This window comes from Aquila chrysaetos, chromosome 3 (genome assembly GCF_900496995.4).
Source record: "Aquila chrysaetos chrysaetos chromosome 3, bAquChr1.4, whole genome shotgun sequence".
Classification (NCBI taxonomy): Eukaryota; Metazoa; Chordata; class Aves; order Accipitriformes; family Accipitridae; genus Aquila; species Aquila chrysaetos.
Window position 1 is genome coordinate 36,665,508 of NC_044006.1, and position 23,340 is coordinate 36,688,847.

General features: G+C 43.8%; 1 protein-coding gene across 5 annotated transcripts in view; it reads right to left on the reverse strand.

The window, feature by feature from the left end:
- LOC115339998 (ubiquitin-conjugating enzyme E2 E1) overlaps positions 1-23,018 on the reverse strand; it is a 47,421-nt gene extending 24,403 nt beyond the window's left edge. The window contains exons 1-4 of one of the 5 annotated variants that reach the window (XM_030010749.1): positions 22,963-23,018; positions 22,261-22,405; positions 19,941-20,029; positions 17,745-17,795 (exon numbers count right to left, since the gene is read on the reverse strand). In XM_030010749.1, the coding sequence (XP_029866609.1) occupies positions 17,745-17,795; positions 19,941-20,029; positions 22,261-22,405; positions 22,963-23,003 (326 nt within the window). In that variant the 5' untranslated portion in view covers positions 23,004-23,018. Of the gene's footprint in view, positions 1-17,744; positions 17,796-19,940; positions 20,120-21,360; positions 21,405-21,502; positions 21,777-22,260; positions 22,456-22,962 lie in introns of those variants that run through there. The other 4 variants (XM_041122407.1, XM_030010748.2, XM_030010750.1 and 1 more) reach the window with 4 other exon arrangements.
- Between the last annotated feature and the right edge of the window lie 322 nt (positions 23,019-23,340).

A 23,340-nucleotide genomic window follows, 5' to 3' on the forward strand; every position in this document is an offset into this window, starting at 1 on the left:
TCCCTGCCCATGGCAGGGGGTTGGAACTAGATGATCTTTAAGGTCCTTTCCAACCCAAACCACTCTATGATTCTAAAACAAATACTACAAGTATTAAAAAATGGTCCCGTTTGATGCTGGTACACCTATATTTGAAGAAGAAAAAAACCCAACAAACCACAAATTCTAACCAAGTGAAATATAGCACGTATGGCTGAAGATGCTAGTGAGGGAGCAGAACAATAACAAAGCAGAAGATAACCTATCATGTAATGTCACCCAAACTCTGATATCACACATACTCAGCATGCTATTTTAAACCTCATTGCAGAAGCAGTTACAGCCAACAGTTCCAACTTACTTTGTGAGCATAAGCAAGTTCTCAGGTGCCATCACCAGTGTCACGGATGAATGGCTTAAAAAGAGACCGATGCCACAGTTTTGCAATGACATTTCTGGGCACTTGCAGGAAGGGTGTACCTCTATATTTGTATGTAACTACCATTATCTGGGTGAAAGCTGCACCAAAGACAAGCATGACTTGAACAAAAATATTTCATAAAATAGGGATCTCTATATAGAGGCATTCAATTTATAAAAGCAGTGGAAATAGATTTCAGAGGGACTTCACCAGATTACAGACTGATGACATTGGTGTTACAATTTCAGTGGAAACCTTGCTTGATTTAGTTATTGTGGGTCAGAAAAGGACAATTCAGAGAAACTACAGAGCTTTTGTATTACCTCAGCTATAGGACTGATCCCGAAATACAAAGGTTACCTACCCTCAGATCCAATATCAGGCTGCACTGTGGCTTACTGAGCCCAGTTTCAGCCTCCCTCACCTTTCAATGACTGAGACACTGCTGCAGTTAGCTGCATCCAAACTGGCATCAAATCATCCAAATAAAACCACAGAATGCAGGAAAAATTCAACTTCAGAATTCTGGCAGTTTCTGTATGAAATCTTAGCCACCTGTCATGTATGCATAGAGCATGCTTGAAAGATATTTGTGTGACTTTGGCTCAACCTCTCTCCCCAGGCTAGGCACTGAAAATCACAAGATAGTAATTCAGAAGGACAAATACAAAACCCATAGATCTGAGAAGTCCAAGATCACAGTCCTTTTATGTTATGCTACTTAAATGAGGACTACAGCCTCTTTATTTTGAATAATCTGGTTGTTCTTATGTTTAATGGAAACGACACTGTACTTGAGGAAAAATATGCTTACATCGCAATGCTTAATTTTGCAGTATCATGAGATCCTTGATCTTTACACCAGCATCATTAATATACATTAGTTACACGTGAAAAGGCATCAGCTATATGTGACCAGCTTTGAGGACTTGAAAACAAATTTCTGGAGCAGAGAAACTCTTTCCGACAATACACGTCATTTGGATCAGATGTTTTTATTTTTAAAGGTATATTTTCAACAATGAACAGTTTATGAAACAAATGAAGTGTTCTTACACAGTTACAAAGTTCATTTTTCCACGTCAAAACTCTGCAAAGACTGGGGGAAAGCCACCAGTCTGCTACGATTAGTCAAGGGCACAAAAGCACAATTAGCTCTTACTTGCTGACAGAAGGATTGGATGGAAAAAGAAAACCCAGGTGGGTGAAATACAAAATGAGGTGTCCTAATTGAGTGTGATGACATTCAGATTGAGTTTTCTAAAAATGCCATACATCTTTTAACAAACTTGGGTGATAAAGGTACAGTCATACCTAGTTCTGATCATAAGTACACTATTTCATATATAAAATCCGAGTATATAGGCATGTGTGTATAAACATGCACATGTGAATACACACAAACACAGACAAAATCTACACCTCCACAGTTGTACTAACTCAGTTCAGCAGCAGTTAAAATGAACAGCTACTGCTACTGTAATAATACTGTAGAAGTGCAGAAAGACCATCCAGGATTGATAAAAGAGAATTAGCCCACTTCAGCCCCTTTGCTTAGATATTTTTCAGAACACACACACTCTTATATAGTCTTCCATAATGGCATATCTAGAATTCTATTATCATTTTTGCTACAAAATGATGACAAGAATATACAATATTGCAGCACTGATCCCAGCAAACACCTTTTGCTCTCAGTCACGACAAGAAGTTTGGCCTTACCCTTTATACCACTGGAATTAACTGTGGCAAGTCAGCATTATCATTGGAGTCTGTTTTGCCTGCACTTAAAGAGACCTCCCCACGTGTGCTTCTCCTGGGTGATGCGATGTTCAGAGTTTAGGAAAACGTGTATTCTGTCAACTTCTGCAAGTCAAGTTAAATGCTGAAGAAAAGGAAAGTTGATATTACAAGAATTCTTTTCCATACAGTTATTTTTGCGCATTTGGGATGGGAAGAGTAAAGAAAAAATAACCCCTTACTTTCACAGAAATACAACTGCACTCTGGTGAGTGAGTACAAAAGGGGTGTTTGCACACACATGCACACTCTAAACACACCACCAACAAAAAGCAGATCTGATGTTCCCTTAGAGCTGTTGTACAGATAATATCTAGAGGTTTTAAAATTTGTAAATTATTATTAATTACCTCATCATTTGCAAAATGAAATGGTTGGCCAAATAAAAACAAAGTTGAAATCTACATCATTTATTTCAAAGTTGAAGTCTGACAGCTGTATTATATTCTCATTCTTCTTGAGCAATACACCTACTGCAAAACACATATCAAGAGGCACTCTTTAGAGCCTTCCTTACTGTAAGGGATTTACCTTTAACTGCCAGCAAAATCCAAGTACACATTCCCCTTCTGAGCATCCTTTAATCTTTATAGTTTGTTTCTGTTCCTTAAATCCAAGTAGAGCAGACCCCCAACAAGTAGGTATGCCTGCCCAGCACAGGCTGCAGGAGGAAGGCAGCTCTGGCTCAGTGGCAACTGCGTGCAGGTATCTTTCTGAATAGAGTGGAAAGAAAGATCTAAGCTATGCAAGCTCCAATTAAAGTAGAAAAATAGCTTAAACTAAGAAAAAGTCTATCTATTAAAAATGTCTTAGCAGCTGTGACCAACATGGATGAAAAGTTGTGAGAGAGGCTGCCCAGTGGCTGTTGTGCTGTTTTTACACACTTTTCCCACTAGGGCAAAGAATGATCAAGAGACTCATCATCTCAACAAGTTCTCTTACTGTAAACAGCTAGTGTTGAAAGTCAGCCCCTTAATAAATATATGCATTTCATAATTTTACTCTTGAGACATTCAGTTCTACTACATACTGAAAGAGGTACAGAAAGAATCAAAAATATAGGATAATTCAAGCCCTTGTTTTCTTCAGTACTACTTGTAAAGAGAAACTTGAACACAAAATACATCACCTTTCATAATCCTGTCAGCATGCTAAGGATGCACATGGGACTGATTCCCTACAGGCATGCAAGTATTAAAAAAAACAAAACAGTTCAACAGACCTCCCCTCATCTAGATCAATGTCTTACTGCACATGCATTTATCTTCTTCCTTTCTTTGTTTGCTATATGCTCACTTGCTCTACAATTGTTGAAGTTGCCTAAAATCAGAGGACTGTAACAGTCAAACCAATGCACGGAGGCACGGAGAATACAAAAAAACCCAGTCCTCCCACCAGAAAACTACCCCAGCACAGCATGCCCTAGCTTTTCTTATACTGTGAAACAGGATAATAAATACGAATGAGGAAGCAACATGAATCTGTGCACTGCATTATTATTATTATTTTTAAAACAAACAGTCTATATGTTTGCTTTTCATTAGCTCCCTGTGGTGGCAAAAGTATAAATGTAAAAGTTAGAGACATAAAGGGAAAAAATGAAGTAGCCAATAGCAAAGATTTCAAATACACTTACACAACCACACTGTTTGTTTTACAGCTGCTTTACATAACAATAAAAATGTAATATACCATGGGGTTTTGGCAGTGTGTAGAGAGACTGCATCAAATGGCCATAACGAAGTAAGCAGAAATGATCTCTTTGGAACAATTAAGCAATTTTAGAAGCACCACTATGTCCAACAACTAATGGGTCCAAAGAGACAGAAAGGTCAAAAGCATGAGTTTCTCCCTACTGACCAGAGATCATATATACGAGCCTTTGGAAGACAGGGTAACTTCATATTCATATTATATAATCCCTAATAGAGAATAACCCCATATAAAACCCAGCACACCAAACAAAAAGAGAGATCTTTCCTTCAGAAGCCAAAAGCAAGATGCAGTCTTCCATCCAGCTGTCTCAGCATAATTAATAACTTAAAAAAGGAAGAAAAAAAGAAATGCTTACCCTCTTTATGTATAACCAGCTGAGAAAAAGAAAATCACTGGCTATACATGAAACAGTAAGGTGCTCATGTAGTTCAGTAAAGAGTCTGGCACTTTTTAAGAATGAATGTATACATCATACATATTGTACATTAAAACCCACAACTCTTCTAGTGACCTTGAACTCTAGTAATATGAACAGGGACATACAAACCCACTTATTTCTGGACACAGTTCATTCACTGTCTCCAGCAAGGACTGAAATTTAGCACTTGACCTAGTGTGTCATTAGGATGTGACACATTATCTTCCAGGAAAGCCAACCTAAGCAAACATCACAGTTCCATTACTATTTTAATATCCAGAAAATGAGATTCTTCCTCTGAAAAGAAACCATTTGCTAAAACAGCAACTAGATGACTTTCCAGACGTGTCATTCAATGCGTACATGAGAGAAAGATTAGTAAAAATACTGACCAAAGAATCTTTCATTTGGCTGGCATACAGCTGTGTAAATGCTCATACAGGCTCACCTACTGCATGTCAAATGTCCTTATAACCCCAAAGTGAAGTTTAGATGCATCCTCTTGACTAGAAACCTTTCAAGATAATAAAATACACTTTTCCAATGGCCAAAGAGTACTACATAAAGAAAGATGACAAATGTCAATTCTTATGTTACCTTGCACTCAGGATTATCCCAATTGCCCATTTAAGTACTTTAAGAACACTTTCCTCTTTCATCAAGCTCCTCTGATTTGTGACCCAAATACTTAAGCCATTTAAAAAACAATAAAATAAAACAATCCATATACACATTCAGTGGTTTAGCCAATCACTGCTACTTCATTTGCAAGTAAATTAATAAAACAAGAGCGGTTTTGTCTGTTTATTTTTTAATTCCTCACAAACATTTTCTTTCTGTCAACAGCACAACCTTGACTCTTCTGTTCTCTGTAGGCATGGGCTGCAGACTTTGACAGATGTATCCTTCAGGCTTACTGCTGAAGGATCACTGGAGCCATCAGGAAAGAGAAGGGGCCAGAACCTGCTCAGATTGGCAGGATAAGGAGGCCAAAGACACTAGCATCGTTCCTTACAAGCCTGTGATGGTTTGCAGAAAGAGGCCCAGCTCCGTGGGCCAAAACAGGCACACTAGCTCTCTTTTGCAGAACTTAGACCACACCAGTGATTTGGGACACATTGGATTGTAATGAAGAGAGAGGCTAGGAAAGAAGTACAGAGAGAGCTGACAATCTGTGCAGGGGACTGGCAGGTTTACTACTGGAAAGGGATCTGGTAAAATGCATTTTTTTCCCTGTTCTCTGCTTTTAAGGGTCATATCTAACCCCACCCTATAATTTCACTCTTTCCTAGCGTGTCATAGCTCAGCCATCAACTTCAGCTCCGTCTTTTTTTTCCCCTATTTGTTCTGAATCAATAAAGACCACTGCAAATAGAACAGACTTCACTAGGTAACAGACAAGTCTCCTTGCCAGATCCAGACCCCAATCAGCACTCCTTCCTTATCTCTCTTTAAGCCAAGCCATGAATCACTAACAAATCCCATCCAGCTGTTCAGCCGGCCATGAGAGAGGTCACAGCACATCCCCACTTACCCTCAGCCCTTTACTCTGCTGCTACAGCTTACGGCTGGACCCTGCCAGTTCATCGCATCCCTGCTGCAAAGTATTACCATACAAAGGCTCCACTATCCAATACCTATTTTTCAGTCTTTCCTGACAAAATCCAGTACTAGTTATTTAACATGTCCTAAATGGCTAGTTCCGTGCTACTTAGCACTGCAGTGAAACATGCACCCGAACAATCTCAACGCTGAATTATTTGTCTGAACTTTACACCTCCTCATAAATAAGACTCTACTATGAAAAGCAAAGCAAAAATCCTTATAAAGCAATGTAGAAAGTCTATGGGTTAGAAAATTTGCATTTTCTGTGGAAAAAACAATATACAAGACATACCCGATACATTACAAAACCTCCAATGTAACATAATATTTATAGTCATTAGGAGTACACACACTGAATAGTAAGTACTTTAAAGTGGAATGTCTCAGCACATGTAATAGCTCTGCAATTTAACTAATATTTCGCTAACAAATAGTTACAGTCCTCCTAGTTATTGAGGTGGAAGGTGAAACAGGAGCACAAAGACAGCAAAGAAAGAGATTAGCTATTGGACACCTTTATTATTTTCTCTGCCACTATCCAGGAAGAAAAAAAAAACCCCAACACTAATATCTCAAAACACATTATCCTATTACAATGTAGTAGTATCACAAAGTAACAGCTGTGATAACCTTGATGTGCATAAAACCGGAAAATAACCAAATCACATATTCAAGATAATGCAATAGCTGCTGAATAAAACAACTCGCTTATTTACATCAATCAGATAAGGAAAAAAAATGCAATGTTGCAACATAAGCAGAACTTCATTTTTTGGGGAAGGGGGAATAGGGAGACATCTACAAGCCCAAGGACTAAACCTACTTTAATATTAAAGAACATTTAAACATAGCCAGAAATTTACATACCACTTTGCAAACACAGACAAAAATGGAAGAAGTCCTTTGCCCTGAAAATTTTACAGTCTAAATTCGGCAAGACAAACGCATGAAGGTTAACCCTTCACAAAAGCAAGAAGTGGCTGAGTGACAGGATTTTATGCAAAGCATAAAAAGAAAAGAGGCAAGAACAGTTCCATAAAGGGCGGAAGTTGAACATTTTATGCGGCTAAAAGCAATGTCAAGTGGAACAAGGAAACAGAAAAGAGACTGTAGCTAGTGGACTGGAATGAGGGAAAACAGGGTCGGGGAAGGAGGTCATTTTGTGGGTACTCCACACAGAATGCGAAAAGACCGTCTGGGGTCACCTAATTCAATATCCTACTCCTGGCAGTGGTAAGAGCAGATACTCCTCAGAATAGGTGACTGTGGCCACTATCTGCAGTCCATTCCCCCTGTACTCCCGCAGCATCCACGCCACTGGGTCAGGGGTGCTGAAGGGTACATCCCTGACTTTTTGAGTCTGTTTATGGACCTGTTGCCCATGAATTTGTTCAGCCCATTTTTGAGGATGCTGATACTATCTGCCTCCACGACCTCCTGCAGGAACAGCTTCCAGAACTCCACTGCCTACCGGGTAGAAGGACTTAATCTGTTCTAAAATGATCTCTTAACAGTTTCAGTGAATATCTCTGTATTTAGTACTATGGAATTTACTGAATAACAGTTCTTGTCATACTTCTCTACCAGCTGCTACAAAAGCAAGGTGTGCTCCTTTGGGAGATGCAGGTTCACAGGGCATTCAACAAATTAAATTTGCAACTTCCTATCTTTAATAATAGTCTACTTGATTGGGATTGACAGAGTTTCAAGTGATTTTTGAACTTTCCTACTCTTTTTTGTTTGCTTACTTGTTTCTCTCTCCCCCTTCTGCCTCCTCCCTCCATTTCTACCTCTGCCTTTCTCTCCCTCTGCTCCTTTCTTGCTATCACTCCTCCAGTTTTCTTCTCCCACTCCTCACATCTTGCTCATGCACTTCTAAAGATATAGGAGGACAATCCATGGGTCAAGAGCCATGTGCAACTCATTCAGCAGTTCAGGTAGGCCTGCAAAGATACATTTGGGCACTTGTTACATGTATTCTTCAAGGTATAGTAGGTTGTGCCTTCTTGATTTACAGAGCATTGTAAACAGTGTAAGACTGTATAAACGCATTGACTTTATTGCTATATGAATATTTTGCCTCCCAGCTGGGGTGTAATACAAGCAGCACAGCAAAAACTATTGTTGCAGCTTGCATGCTTGCCTGTTTTAAAAATTCACTCATGCCCAAGAAGAGGTTGGCCCATGGATGGCCCTCCCCATTCATTCAAGAGGAGGATGCCCCACGTCTTCTGCTCCTTAAGAGAAGGCAATAAGAAAGTGGACCTATATTGCTGGAGCAGACAAATAATCAGTCTGTCTCTGCTTCCACCTTTGCTGCCAACTGTTTCAGCAACCAGTGCAAAATTGCCTCTGCTGTCCTGATGGGCCATCTCTCTCTCTGCTACCTCTTACAGTCACCACTAATGCCTTGCACAATCTTGCTGTCCTCAAGTAACACCTTTCTGCCTCGAGTGTTTGTACGTACTTTTCCATTGCTCACTTGCAACTCACTCTCTCAGTCTTATCAATGCCTGCAATCTGATTAACCTCATAAGGTGAGTGAGGGGCTGGAAAAAATTGGAAAAATGCTATTCCAAAGAAAGTATTAAAATTTCACTAGAGACTTCAATCCTGGGATGCAACTAAAAGACAAGCAGTAGGGCATCTGAAGGCCTGACTCTAGTTACACTCAAAACATAGATCTCCTAGGTCACTCTTGTCACTACTATACATCTTCTTGCCTGACTTCCTAGATCATGAGGGTGCTGTTCAAGTTCAATTTGAAGTAGGAAGGAAAGCATCACCACAGCTTTAATGCAATGGAGAACTCTAGTCAGATTAATGATATTTTGAGATTTTATTTGGCACAGCTGTTTAAAGCCTTCAGTCTTTTTCCCCTCTCCCACAAAGCCCCAAGTGTAAGTAAGCACAAATACTTTTATCAGAAGCCAGAGCACTACAAAATATGAGATTCTCAAATTGAGAATTACCCCATCAAAAACAAAACCAGACAATTCTCATTGATAAACTACTTACAAGCAAGTCAAGGAGGACACCAACTATAAATGCTTACATGCATCACCTAATTTATCTCCTTTAAAAAGGTTACCAAGACATACAGGAGATAATGTGCAAATATAGTATTACAACAATCAGTTTGATTGATCAGAAACTTCTGATGAAATGACCTTTTATGGTGTACTACAGTATTGACATAATTGCTTTAAAACTATGTTACAACCGTGTGCATTTTAGCAATCTTTCAAAACCATCTGCAACAGTTAAACACTGCTTTAATTAAATATATTGCACTTTCTCCACCATTTATAGGCCACTTCTCAGAGCAGTCTACACTTGTTCAGAATACAAAATAACACACTGAAACTTTCTAAAAGTTGTCCTCTTGAAGATTTCAAACATATGACAGATCTGTAACAGTCATCACCTAAATTAGCACCTTAAAATTTCAGTGAAGATATTCAAGCTGCAGGTAAAACCTTTGAGACAGTTACCCTGACAGGCTTCCTTGTATAACAATAGCTACTGCCCTGAAGCTTTGCTGTTGTCTCCAAAAACTCTGACAATGTTTTCAGTCCAAACTAGAGCTATCTTTCTTCTTTTCATCAATTCTTCTATTGTGAAAAGACACCTTTGACTTCAGAATTAATTTTTAATGTTTCCGGGCCTTTTCACTCCTGTGTGCAACTCTCTGTAGGATCCTAGGCATCAAAAGAAAGAAACAAAAAAAAAAAGACCCCAAGACCCCTCTCCTGGTTTCGCCTTAATAGACACTGGAATTAGCTTCAATGGCAAAAATCTATTCCTCAGACACCCATAGCAGAAATAGCATTAAATATTAGCAGTCCACCTGCCCCTGGAAGCACTTCCCCCCTAGCCCTCAGCATTTACTACTGCCTTTACAATTCTCAGTACCAGTTCAAGATTCTCAACTTCCAGCAAGTCCAGCAGCTCCAGAGGGAAAGATGAGAAACGCAATTCTCTAATCTCTTAAATAATCATTTACACTGATACAAAGAAAGTGCAAAATATATCTAACGTGCTGATTTGGTTTACACTTGCTTTTGACTCTAAAAGTTGAAACCCCTGGAGGAATCAAACCCTGAATTCTGCACTGTTTCACAGAAATACAGAAGAAATTTAACAGGACTCTACATCATTAATCATACAGCTTCTTTAATCCAATTACTTTGTATTTTCTCTTAAACAAATGAACCGCCAAGACTTGGCCTGGACCCAGTTCTCAAGACAGCTCAACTTCAACTTACCTGATCTGTATTTTCAGTTGTAAAATCATGGAAGAGATTGGAGAGAGTGTGGGGAATCAAACACCACATCTGCCCTGGGCTACAGTCTGCATACCCCACTCTCCTCTTCTCCTCCACCTCCCATCCCAGGGAGTCCAGATTAATAAAGAAAAGAACATTGCACTTTGGATGTTGCAGTTAAGCATACAGATCTGTGATATATTCTCCTGGTAACATCAGTGAGCCCCTCATGCACAGAAAACATGTATTAAATGCACTGTAGTAACCATTACACTTTCCACAAATGCCTTGGAAGACCAATTGCACGTTGCTGAAATTTGCAAATTAGCAAGAGAAACAAGAAAACCTCTCTGAATTCCAGAGTGTACAGTGTTTATTTTGACAGTTGTAGTTTATTTATAGTACTTGACGATACACGTTCTCTAGTTCATCTTGTAAAATAACTAAGTCAGTATTTCGACCTCCACTGTTAAGCCTCAGAGGGAAAACCAAGTATAAACTTATTTCATTCAAATAAACGTACAGATTGGCAAGATTCTACTATAATGACTAAATTACATCATTAATTTAACTTAGTTTAAAGCACTTTCTTTGGTGGAGAAAGCATAGCCCTTAAATTTGTATGTGGTGTGCAAGTCTGCACAGATGTGCAATAATCTCTTAACCCATTCACATAAAATGATATCTTTTTTGTTTAGTACGTTAAATACTTTTAGAGAGGTGCTGTATGGAAGGCCAGTCTGTCATGTACAATTGCAGAAGAGTGCAGGCACAGGCTGCAGAAGTTTCGCTATGCACTAACAATAACCTTAATCCACCCATATAACTTGTACTGGTGCAGGTGAGCTCTGTCTCCGTTCCCAGAACAACCCCCTTCGACAGTGGGGCCAAAGTTAATGTCTTGTCAGATGGCATCTTATCGGCTCTCAAGACCAACCCATTCTTCAGAAACCACAAAGCTCTCTGTCACTAGCAACCTGCCCTTGTTGAAATCCTCAAACACAAAACCATCCCCTATCACTTTCTCAATCCCCTAGACTCACCCATTCTCCGTGGATAATTTTGTCTTCATATAAAAAGACAAGATAGATTCAAGCCCTTAAAATATAAATACTCCACACACAGTGTTTCCCATTTATGTTTATAAAGTACCATACACATATCATGAATATTTCTTAAAACAAAACCAGACATGTAACCCGCTGCTATACACATATCCAATATAAAAATCTGGACAAGTAGAGCTTGAATACAACAGAAATGAAACCAAATTAAAGACGGCATAACCAAGAGGAAGTATTAGAATTTGTCAGATAAAACATATACTCAGCATCATAAACACAGTTGCACAGTGCCCTCCAAGGGCAGCAAAGCTGAAAGTCAAATAATAAAATTAAGTGGTGTACAAGAGAGTGTGCACAGAAGGGATTTCAATCCTCTTTGTTCTTAGCCATGATACAATTTCACAGCCACTCTCAAGATTCATCGTTCTGATGTTTGGCATGCAAGAGCACAGAATGCAGTTCATTTGGGAATTACTGAGCCAGGATGTGCCAAACAAAATCTACCACAGCATCAGCCAGCTCCTGCCACAGTGTCCGAGCAGCCCGGCCATCAAAACATTTGATTTTTAAAGGGAGCCAATAAAAACCAAACAAGAATATCTTCAGAAAGGTGAATTCCTGTAATATTAACTAATCAATCCACAGTAAAGAAGCTGTTCCTGTGCAGCTATTGTCTGAGTACGTCAGGCAGAGGACTTTGCCTGGAGGAGCTGCTACCTACGTATACTTCAAATTCACAGAGTGTAGAAATGGTATTATTTTTATGGTTTGCAAGCGAGACCATACACAGCTGCGGAGAATCTCTAAATTAGTTAATACACCATTTCAAAAGGAAGAGTTATTTCTCCAGGGATCATGTGCCAAACAAAGCGGGGAGGGAATGCTGAACCACTGGTAGTTTATATGACAAAAGATATTTTTCAACCACACACAGCACTAATTACGAAGGTCCTTCCTATCCTACAGCTGGAAACTTCTCACAGAAAACAATCCCATTTCAGAGAAACAACTTGGGGGGGGGGGGGGGGGGCGGGGAGAAAAAAAGAAGTGCTAAAAGCACTTTTGTAAGCTGCTAATTTTCATTAAACATGATCTGCATTTTTTATTTCTACAAGGAAGTAAAATCCAGCATTCATGTCATTCTTGATCTAATAATTTGAGTGTGCACATTAAAAAAAAAAAAAAACTCATACCGAAATTAAGTTTTTTAAATACAAAACATAAGACCAGAAAGTTTATGCCAGAATATAGCTATGTTCAGGGAGAACTACTTCAAGCATGAAATTAATAAAAACAACACTGATACTAGTTTAACAGTGACAATCCATCCTTAGATAATACACTAGATTTAAAAGCAAAAACACTTAAAGCATTATTGGAGTTGGAGGTATTGAGAAAATACATTTGCAAAAAATTACAAGCACCATAAAACCAGATGCAATCAAAACAAATGCCAGACTTTCATGGTATGTAGATGAAATATATTAATTATAATATGAAACTATTGAGTTCAAAACTGCCTTTGAGCCACACATTTTCTGCAGACTCCTCTCTAGCCAAGAAATTTTAATTCTACATTGCAAAGTTTTGAAAACTATTAATATTCCACACATTATAATGGAGAGTACTTCTCCACACCATCTATACTGAGATGTATATTTATTAAGTGCTGACAGTTAACTTTCACAAGACTCTCAGAGAGATCTGGTCCTTATTCTGTGAATTTACAAAAACTGGGCTGAAGGAGCCAGGAAACACAAGTGTATTTTATTATTGTTTAAATAATGAATTTGTGATAGCATTTTACTCTGAAGCGATGGTAAGCCTTGCAGGCAAAAGCCTCCTTCAGTAAAGGTTTGAAAATTACTTTTGTTTAAATAACAGCTGGTCCTGCCTATATGGACTTAAATGAGCTATGTGGAGACAAACTTGTTTCAGTTTGGGTAAGAAAGATTAAAAAACGTTAATTATAGTTAATATCCATTTTGGTCCCTCTACACAGATGGGAAAAATAACATTAAATTACCATGCTTACATACAGTCAATACCAGACACCCAATAAAGCACAAATTCAATGCCCTGGTCATAACGCAACTGATGCACACAGTTCCAGCAAAACAGCTCAGCTGCAAGTTAGCCTGAAACAAAGGAGATTTACATTCATTTCTCCACTTTGCCACAGACTTCCTGTGTGACCTTGGACAAGTCACTTGGTTTTTGTGTGCTGCAACTCCCCATCCCTAAAATGGGGAAAACCATTTATTTCATAAGCTCACAGCAATAAGCAGATTTACTATCAGGAGATGCTTAGATACAGAGGTCAAATAAATGACACAAAGAGAATAAACAGTATGTAAAGCTTCAATTAACTTCTGTTAAAGCTTTGGCAACTTCATCACAATGAGAGAAGGAAAGTTTTGGCACAATACTCACAAGTGTTATCTACAAACAAAGATCAGGTCTGCCTACGTAGCAAGATGGAACTCTATTTTGACATGTGCAGACAGTCACGGACACAGACTTCCATGACCCAAAGCAAAGACACAACACAGTCCTCTGTCATCAACATATACAGAAGACCACAAGTCCAAAGTCTCTAGGTACCTCCTTTGAGTTCTAAAACAAGAGTTGTAACTTTCTGATATAATACAAAGTAGGAGAAGAAACCACCAGGTACTCTCTCAAAAGATTTAAAACACTTTAGGTCCAACCAGTTATTCTCCAATTCATACTAACCACTAACCACCTTTTGAACTTGAAAGCCACATTTAACTTTCATAACTCAGTATTAATATCAGAAGTCAAATCATCTTGTGGACAACAGAAATTGAAGACCTCTAGAGGGACAGCCTACCAAAAGTGATGAAGAGGAGTGAGAACCATTCATAAGTAGCCGAACTCTACACATACACTACACTAGGACACTTATGAGGACAGCATTGCCTCCATCAGGGACCCACAAATTTGTGACATGAATTAAATATATCTTTTTAGAAAATATCTTCAAGTCCAAAAATCTATTTTCTGAATGCAGGCCAAACACAGATTGCATTTCCATACACATATTCTCCACCTCTGTACAAGTAACTTTTACTAGCCTGCATAAAAGCAAAATCACAGCCTGGGGAGGGAGACATGAGGGGCGAAGGGACTACAAGAGATGATGAAGCAGCCAAGAGACGAGCACAGGTAAGCATTTGGGGGACACAGGCAAGCTATGGAAAACCAGAAACAAGGAAACTACTGAGGGGAGAGGAAGTTCTGGGATAAACTTCCCCTCATATTACCCACATATGTGTAAAACCCACACAGCTGCTCAATCACTGGGTGTTGACTGTGCTTGGGGTTTCGGGTTTTTTTGTTTGTTGTTGGTTTTGTTTTGGGTTTTTTGTTTTTTTTTTTTTAAACAGACGATCTGTGGGTTACACACATGAAAATACGGTCACTGCAAGCTACAGAAATAAAAATGAAACTCATTTGTTTTTAAGCAATTTTTTTTTTTAAGTATCAAGTGGTTTTCATTATTTGTAATTGCATCTTATATGTGGTGTTTTATAAGAAGAAAAATAAAACGGTTCTTACTAAAAATCATTTACAACCTAAAGCTTTTTCTTTCAATATGCAGAGCTGCTCTGGGATGTGTTAAATATCTTGAACTCCCATTACTGCAATAAGACTGGAAGAAGAACAGCACTTTGCAACGAGGCCAAAAATTAAAGCATGGCCAATAATGAACTGCTATCAAACACCAGGCACAGCACAGAACAGGGGAAAATACAAAGATGGTGGTGAGGGGTGTAAGAACAAATGTTCAGTAGAAAAAAGGAATATGACATTTCCAACATAACACAGGATACAGTTGTGGATGCACATTTTCAAATGTGATTTCTGAGACTTTGGCACCCCTAAAGTTGACAGCAGAATAGGTAGTACCTGGTATCATATACAGCTCCCTGAATATGTAAGTTTTGAGATTAGTCTTCCAGGAGAGAGTGAGATGCCTAAAAGGAGAGGACTGCCCTGCTCTCCCCTTCAGTGACACCTGAAAAAAGTCTGTAGAGGCACAAAGGCAGCAGAGAGATGAGGGGCTGGAGGTCAGAGGAAAGGTAAGGACAGGCAAAGTCATGAAGGCAGGAAATTGAAACTAAATTCTGGAACTATGTATTTAATAACTCCCTCTCAGCATGCTAATAATGTTCATATGAAGAAAAAAAAAAGGGGGGGGAAAGGAGTGACACTGTCAGCAGGCTTCCCCAGAACAAATTTTGGCAACCTTAAACATCACGCAGCAACCAGAGTCTCTCACTTGCTTAATCTCCTCACACTCACAAATCAACTATTTCTATTTCTTTTTCCACAAGAGGTGAACTTTCTCCGTAACTGCAATAGCTGAAACTCATCTCACTGTTGTGGCAATTGGCACCTGCCTATCCTTTTACAAACCAGCTGCTACAGAAGCAAACTCCCAGTGTTTGACTGCAATTGAAACCTCGTTAGCCATAAGGAGAGCTGCTTTCCTTCACTCTCAGCACTATCTTTACTGAAGTAGGATGACTTCACCCCAAGATGAGCAATACCAAAACTCCTTTGGTCACACACACACATAAACCCCTCCGTTCACATTTTCCTACCTATCAACATATTAAGAGACAGTAACAATTACAACAGTTTCATGTATTATTTGCAAGAGTTGCCAGCCTTCACTGTCATTCATTTGAAGGTCGGAAGGAATGCAGAATACCTGTAATTGCATTATGGGCAAAGATTAATCATCACTATTTGTACTATGAACTCATTTTTACCATTAGAAATATTTATAAAGGCTGAAACAGCACAAATTTACTATGTGGGTCTTGAAGTGCATTATCCTCAGTGGTCTATGTAATTAAAAAAAGAAAAAACAAAAGCGTATTCTATTTTGACAGGTACTCTGCTAGCTCATCTGTACCTGTGAATGATGCCAGTTGAAACAAGGACAAATTAGGGCTCTACTATTATTTACACAAACCTTCAGATGAAACCTGCAATCTGACATACTTGTATACTATCACTACTTCTGGATAGATTTGCAAACTTCAGACTGCAGTACCAGCACCTTGATCACCCAGACTAAGTTATCTGGAGAGCAAGCCACAGTGCCATGCTGAGCTGTGCTTCTGTCTTTCTTTCCCACGAAAATCACATTATGGTGGGAGGAGGAGGGGAAAACATGTGGACTCCATCCTGACACAGAGCCAGGATGCAAACAGGCCAGACAACTCCAGCCCAAGAGCTGGAAGCTCTTGTAATATTCAGGTTGTCGTTATTGTCGCTAAAACAATATCGTCACAGCTAAAGATTTCAGAGCTCATCAGTTATCATCCAAATAGCTCAAAAATCTTAGTATCAGCCTAGACCTCTACTCACATGCCTCATCCCATCCCTCCTTTAATTAATTATGATCCTTGGGACTGGTACCGAAAAAGTTGTTCTGGACCTGTCAGGCTAACTCTTTTGCTAATGCCTCCCTGCAGACTAACAGCAATAAAAAGCTTCAATAAAAAGCTTCATGTGCATTTGTGGATGGCAACTCAATACTAAAAAGACCAACTTAAATAGTTATTTATAAGCAGAATTTTCTCTGATTTTTGCTTTCACCAACATCAAAAGGCCTCAAACCTCAGCCACAGCAAGAAGATAGGAACAGAGTTGTGCTTTGGCAACTACAGCGAACACAGACCAGACCGAAAGCCACTTTCCTCTTGAATGAACAAGCACAACCAAAGATGTTACACTACTACTGTCTTCTCTCCAAATGCAAAGAGGCTCAGGCCACCATGCAATCAACCAAATCAACCTGCTAGATGTTTTAAACAAACGGTACAAGTTTCCAAAACATACTTAAAAACAAGCTGCTCTATAAAGGGCAACAGACTATCCCTGCTTTTTATTTCATCAGCTAACATGTGTGCTCCTGTAGGGCACCCACTGAGTGACAAATTCGCGCTTCTTTTCCACTGTAAGTTACTGTTCACAACAGAACTCTGAGCTAAAAAGCTCATAGCGTTTTACTATTCTCTGCTTCCTTGGCAGGACTCTTATTTATGTAAGATTAGTGCAGTCAGGCATTAAGATTTATAAACCAGAAAAAACAAGGAGAAAGTTTTCACTCTTCTTTATAGGCCAGTTTTAGAAACATACACACAAAGCAGTATAACAGATTGAAATGCAATTGTTAAAAAAAACCAAACCAAAAACAAACAACAAAACAACCCCCAAAACAAACAGAAAACTCGTATCAAAACACATATAATCTCTGGAGGTCCCCCCACCTGGAAACTATTTAATATTATCCAAGCATTCACAAAAGTACTGCTGGTCACCTAAACAGCCGTTTCTCTGCTCTATTCAGAGCCTCTGAGGACAGTCACACACAGGCACACTTCAGCCCCTCACCTTCCCCCACCCTTCTCAGGTAAGGAATCGACACCAACCTGCAGTTGGGAGGTGGATCTAAGGTGATGTCAGCCAATTCCTTCTGAATCCTGTGGCAATAAAAGAGAGAAGGAACAAAGGTAAGTCACTGTGCGGGATAGCAGTTAACACATACGCCTTACAGACATACTGTCACTGTGAGTTTGCAACACTACATAAGAGAGAGGCACTCTCAACTGCAGCCTCCCACCAGTCCGAACACACCAAGCAGGACAGGCGCCCTGTTACAGAGATGGCCAGAAAAGCAGACAGGCACCGTGCACTGAACCCAGACAGGTGCACTGTTCTATGCTCCCATAAAGATGCCAACCACAAAGGGGCAGTGGAAAAGACTGTCCGCTTTACTCTGCCAACAAGCCTGTAAACGAGGGAAAACCTCTGCAAATGTGATGCACCAAGTGCTAGGAGGAAACTGCAGTCTGAAAAGGAACTTTGTCTTGCTGGATTGAGAGAAACAGTCATTGCCAAATTGGCTCCCCCTCTCTCCCCCCCAGCTTCCCATCACCATCCTGAGAAAAAACACCAGCCCCAAGGGAGTGAATAACTCCGCCATTCCCAAGGACACTTAAAGGAAGGTGAATATCTATTTCTGAGGCTCCTGCGCATTCCTGCCACCTTCAATCCTCCCCTCTCTTCACCCTCAAGAGCCACACAACATCCCCACGTCCCCTCCCTCAGGGCTCCAGACGCTCCCTCTCTTCACCGCGTTCGGACAACACCCTCTCCTCCCTGCCCAGACTATTCTGGGCTCACACTGCTTTTGCCACAGAACGCCCAACCAGCTATCATCCCCTTCCCTGGAGTCCCATTGCTGTCACTCAGGCTTCTCCTCCAGATTTCCCCACCCAGCACTCAGTCTGTCTCCCTTCTCCTTTAAACTCAGCCAGCATCTTCTGCCTCTCTTCCATTTGTCGTACATGAGAACCACAGCCTTTTCATATGAGGCAGTTTATGATCTTCTTTTTAAAATAGTTAAGGGCACGACACGTAAACACCGCTTGCCACTATCTATGTCAGTTTGCCATGGAAACCTGCTGAGTGGAGATCTGGAATAACCAAACTGCCTAAATTCTACAAAGCCACAGAGAACTAAGTTGCGACGAAAGGGCGTTTGCATAAAGCCCCAGTCACTTTTGACACCTACAGATACAACCTCTCTCTGCTGCCTGGCAAAGCTGTTCAGTGAGATGGTTTATTATTCTTACTGAAGTACTGCAAGTTTGCTTGAAAACTTCCATTTATCAGCTTAGCTCCCTGGAGCAGAATGGCGCTGAATTCAGGTGAAACACAGAATAAATAAGTTTGGAGTTTTTTTAAACTGAGTGGCTCCAAGCATCTGTCCAGGTGAAGAAAACTGACTGAAAGAGCTGTTCTGGAATTACTATTCTATGCAGGCTTCTCTCCCCCATGTAGACGTTATTCTGGAATAAAAATTATTTCATTCTCAAAAAAACCCACCCAACCCTGTGCTGTCTGTGCTGTGAGCAAAGACTATGTTAGAGCAGGATGTCCACAAGTGGACCTGCTGTGGATTACTTATTCTAGTCAACATCCAACCATACACAGAAAATTCAATATAAGTGATGACCAGACAGAAAAACAGTAAATGTATTTGGTGGAAAAGGTTTGGGGCTGTATTACACCACTTGCACTGGAGCACACTCCCCCAGTGCAAGCAAAGTCAAAACTCTTCACAAACATTAACTGATGCCCAAACCAGTCCTGGAAAGAAAAAAGCCACTCTAGATCAATCCCAGCCTACAGAGAGGGAAACTGACATTGAAATGCTATGCCTTAATCAGGACCACACAGCTTCCAGTAGCAGAGAAAGAATTAAGGTCCTACATGCCAATCCTACACCATCCCTACAACTGATGCTAATAAGGGAAAAGGCAAAGACAGTGGAAATAATTGAGGGACAGAATAACAGCCCAGAGAAAGAAAAGACAGGAAAATATTTGGGATGGAACAGAGGAAGAAGCCGGAGAGAGACCACAGAGCAGTGAAGTTGGACAGACACTGCACCGAGACGCTGAGAAAAGTGAGACAATGGCAGCTTCATGTGAAAAGGTTGAGCATAAGGGCTAGAGATGAAGAATGGAAGCAGCAAGGGAGCAGTGGGGGAACGGAGCAAAATAAAACGAGGAAGGAGAGAAGATGCAGCAAATCAGTGAGAAAACTGACTGCAACCTCACCTCTTGGCACTGGTAGATAGCAGCTTAGAGTTTTTACTCATGCTGACTTTGCTTTCCTTCTTCTTAGGCGTGCTTGTCTCTTTCTCTGTCTGTTGGTTGGAGGATGAAGATGAGGAGGAGCTGGTGCTGGCCCTCGAATCGTCATCCGACATAGCGACCCCCCCACCACACACCCCAACCTGGAGAGGAGACACCATGGGGCGTGGGGAACAAACAGTGAACACAAACACACACAGAGAAAGGCTGCTGACGATCTCGCTCTGTGTTTGGGTCACGCTCCTTTTAAAGAGTCCTTGTGTCTCCCTCTCCTCTTCAGGCCCTACAGTCGAAGCAGGAGAAGCAGTAGCCTCCCCTGCACTAGTAACACCGAGGAGCAGGGGGAAAGGGACTTTTAAAGCTTCCTCTCAGAAAGCAAGTGCGAAATGAGAGAAGAGACTGGAACGAGGACGACTGGGATCGGGGAAGCTCATAGCAAATCCTTCTAATCTCCCCCAAACTGCACACACAAGAGGAGCCATCACCACCCACCACTATCTAGCCTAGGGGTGTAGAAGATAAAAATGGAACAGCTCCGGTCCCTTGGGTTCCCGGGAGGCACGTGGGGGAGGCAGGAAGGGACGGGGCTGGGGGGGCGACCGTCGCCAGCACTAAAATGGAAGTGGGGCATCACTGGCAACAGGGGGGAGACCCCGAAGGAGGATCTGTGACCTGCAGTGGAGAAACCCCTGCCTGCTGGATAACCCCCTGCCTGCTGGATTGGGTCTTGGGAGCAGGGGGGACGAGGTGGGGGGGGGGGGGAACGAGGGGGAACGGCTAAGCAGGGAGTGGGGTGCACGGAGGGGACCCACCGAGGCCCGCTGCACTGAGGGGCATGCCAGCAAAGGTGGAAGGGAACACGGGGGGGGGGGGGGGTGTTAGGAAAAGAAGGGCCACGGCCTACAAGGGGTGAGATCGGAGGGCCCGGGGAGGCCGGGGGCAGGGAAGGGGGCAGCGGGGTGCCGGGGGGCGGGAGGCAGCCCGGTTTCACGCGGGCACCTCGGGGGCAAAGGGGAGGAGGGCGAGCACGGGGGGCTACCGAGGGCAGGTCCGCAGCCGAGAGGGGCGAGAAGCCGTCGGGAGGGATGCGGGGGGAGGGGGAGGGAGCGGGCAGGGGACCCCGGCAGAGTTAGGGTGGGAGCGAAGGGGGCAGCCGCTGGCCCGGGACGAGCGGCGGCGGGGCAGCAGCGGCCCGGGGGGCCGGCCCACGGCCGCCTCCCTCCCAGGGCCACCGGCCCCCGGGGAGCTCCCCTGCCCCCGCCGGGCCGCCCCCCGCTGCCGCCCCTCCGCCGGGCGAGAGCCGGGGGCAGGGGGGGCCCGGGCGGGCTCCCCCGGCCCCGGGCCCGCAGGGCCGGGCGACGAGGGGCCGGGGGGACAGCGGTACCTGACAGCCCCGAGCGCGATCCCCCCCTGCCCCGCCGGCTCCGCCGCCTCCCGCCCCATCGCCGGGCCGCGGCCGGCCCTGCCCCTCGCCCCTGCCCCCAGGGCCGGCGGGGAGGGCGGCGGGGGGTGCCCCGTCCCCCTACCTCTCCCTTTGTGTCTGGCTGCTCCTCCTCGGTGCGGCTGGGCCTGGCCACTCGTGTCTCTCTCGCTGGGAGAGAAGCGGAAGTGCTGCAACAGCAACTATTAAACAGGCAATGGCTTCCCTGGCTGCCTCCCCCACCGCCGAGCGGGGCTGGGGGGCGGCGGGGCCGGGGCGCCACCCGCCGCCTCGCGCGGAGCGGGGGCCGGGGGGACAGGCGGCGGAGCCCCCGCTCCGGGGCTGGAGGGGGGGGATCCCGGCAGCCAGGGTCCCCCCGTCCCCCCCGCTCCGGCGGGTGCTGGGGAAGGAAGAAAGGGGCGCTCGGAGGGGGACGTTGAGTTTTTAATGGAGACCCTCTGGAAAGTAATCTGCGGGGGTGTCAAGGGGGGAGGGATAACGCCCTCTCCGGCTCCGCGTCTGCTTCCGTGCGAGAGCCCCACAGGGAACGCGGTCGAGGCAGGTGGCTGGGAGAGGGGGCGAGCTCCCGGGGCTGCTTTTTTAAGGCCGAGAGGGGGCTGTTAGGCTTGGCGGCGGGGGGGCTGCTCGCTTTCCTCCTATTCCTACAACTGTTTCAACCCCAAAGCTTCTCCCCTGCCTCACCTGCTTTGTCCCTCCGGCAGCAGCAGCAACTTCTCACCTGTCTCAGTTGGAAAGCGGGGGGGGGGGTGTGTGTGAGAAAAAGAAGGGAAAAAAAAAAAGCCCAGCCCAAAGCCCCCCCCAGCAAGCCAAAAGAGATCCCCCGGCAGCTTTCCCGTCTCTCACCTGTTTCAGCCCCAAAGCAGCAGCTGTGTCCTCCCTTCCCTCCCCCGGCTCAGCCCTGAACCAGCAGCAGCAGCAGCCGCTTCCCACTCGCCCTCGCCCGGAGTTCAGGATTCCATTGTCCCCCACACTGCACTTGGTGACATCACTGACACACAAAGAAGGGGCACTTCGTGATGTCATCAACGCATGCTGGGAGAGAAAACAAAATCCTAGGCTTGGCAGCGACAGCACGAAAAACCCCCCTTCCATTTTCCAAAGGTAAAAGTATTAGGGATTTTTTTTTTCCTCCTTTTTTTTTTTTTTTTCTTTCCCCCGAGTGCCCTGATGGGGAGCCCGTCTGCGGGAAAGGCGCAGCGGCGTTCAGCCGCCTGGGCTGCTAGCGTATTGTATTTGCGAGGCGTTTTACTCCTCTCCCCGAAATCTTTGCTGTCGATCTCCCGCTCTCCCTGTCCACCCAACGGAGAAAAGTGCTTCGGCTGGAGCGACCCGCCACCCCCAGCCCACGCGTGGGCGCAGGGATCAGCCCGCCGCCCCCGCGGGCCGCCCCGGTGGGCTGCCGCGGCTCTTCCCGGGGGTGCCGGACCCACTCGCGAAGGGACAATAGGGACCCGCACTCCCACCGCCCTCACCCGGGGCAAATTTGGCTCGGTGCCACCAGTTTCCACAGCCTATCGAGGGATCGCCTCTCCAATTACTCGGTACCTTCGGTGGCCGAAAATACAATGCCTGTCACCGCCGCGCATCACGATAACGAACAGGAGTTTGCATTTTCACCCCTCCTCCCGCGGGAGGGCCCCGAGGTGATCCGCGGGCACAGGCGGCTGCTGCCTCGACAGAGCGCTCTTACGACGCGACGCCTCGGGACTCCCGGGGCTTCAGTTACAAAAGCGAGGCAGCCGGAGCGGCGGGGGACGGAGCGGGGACACGGCCCCGCGCCGGGGCTGGGGGACCACGGGGACGGGACATCCCGGGGCTGGACGCCTCCGCTTCACAGCGACTGCGGGGCGGGGGGTGGGCAGCCGAGGCCGGCTCCCTCTGCAGCCCAGCCTTCCCGCCTCACGCTGCCAGGCGCTACCCGCT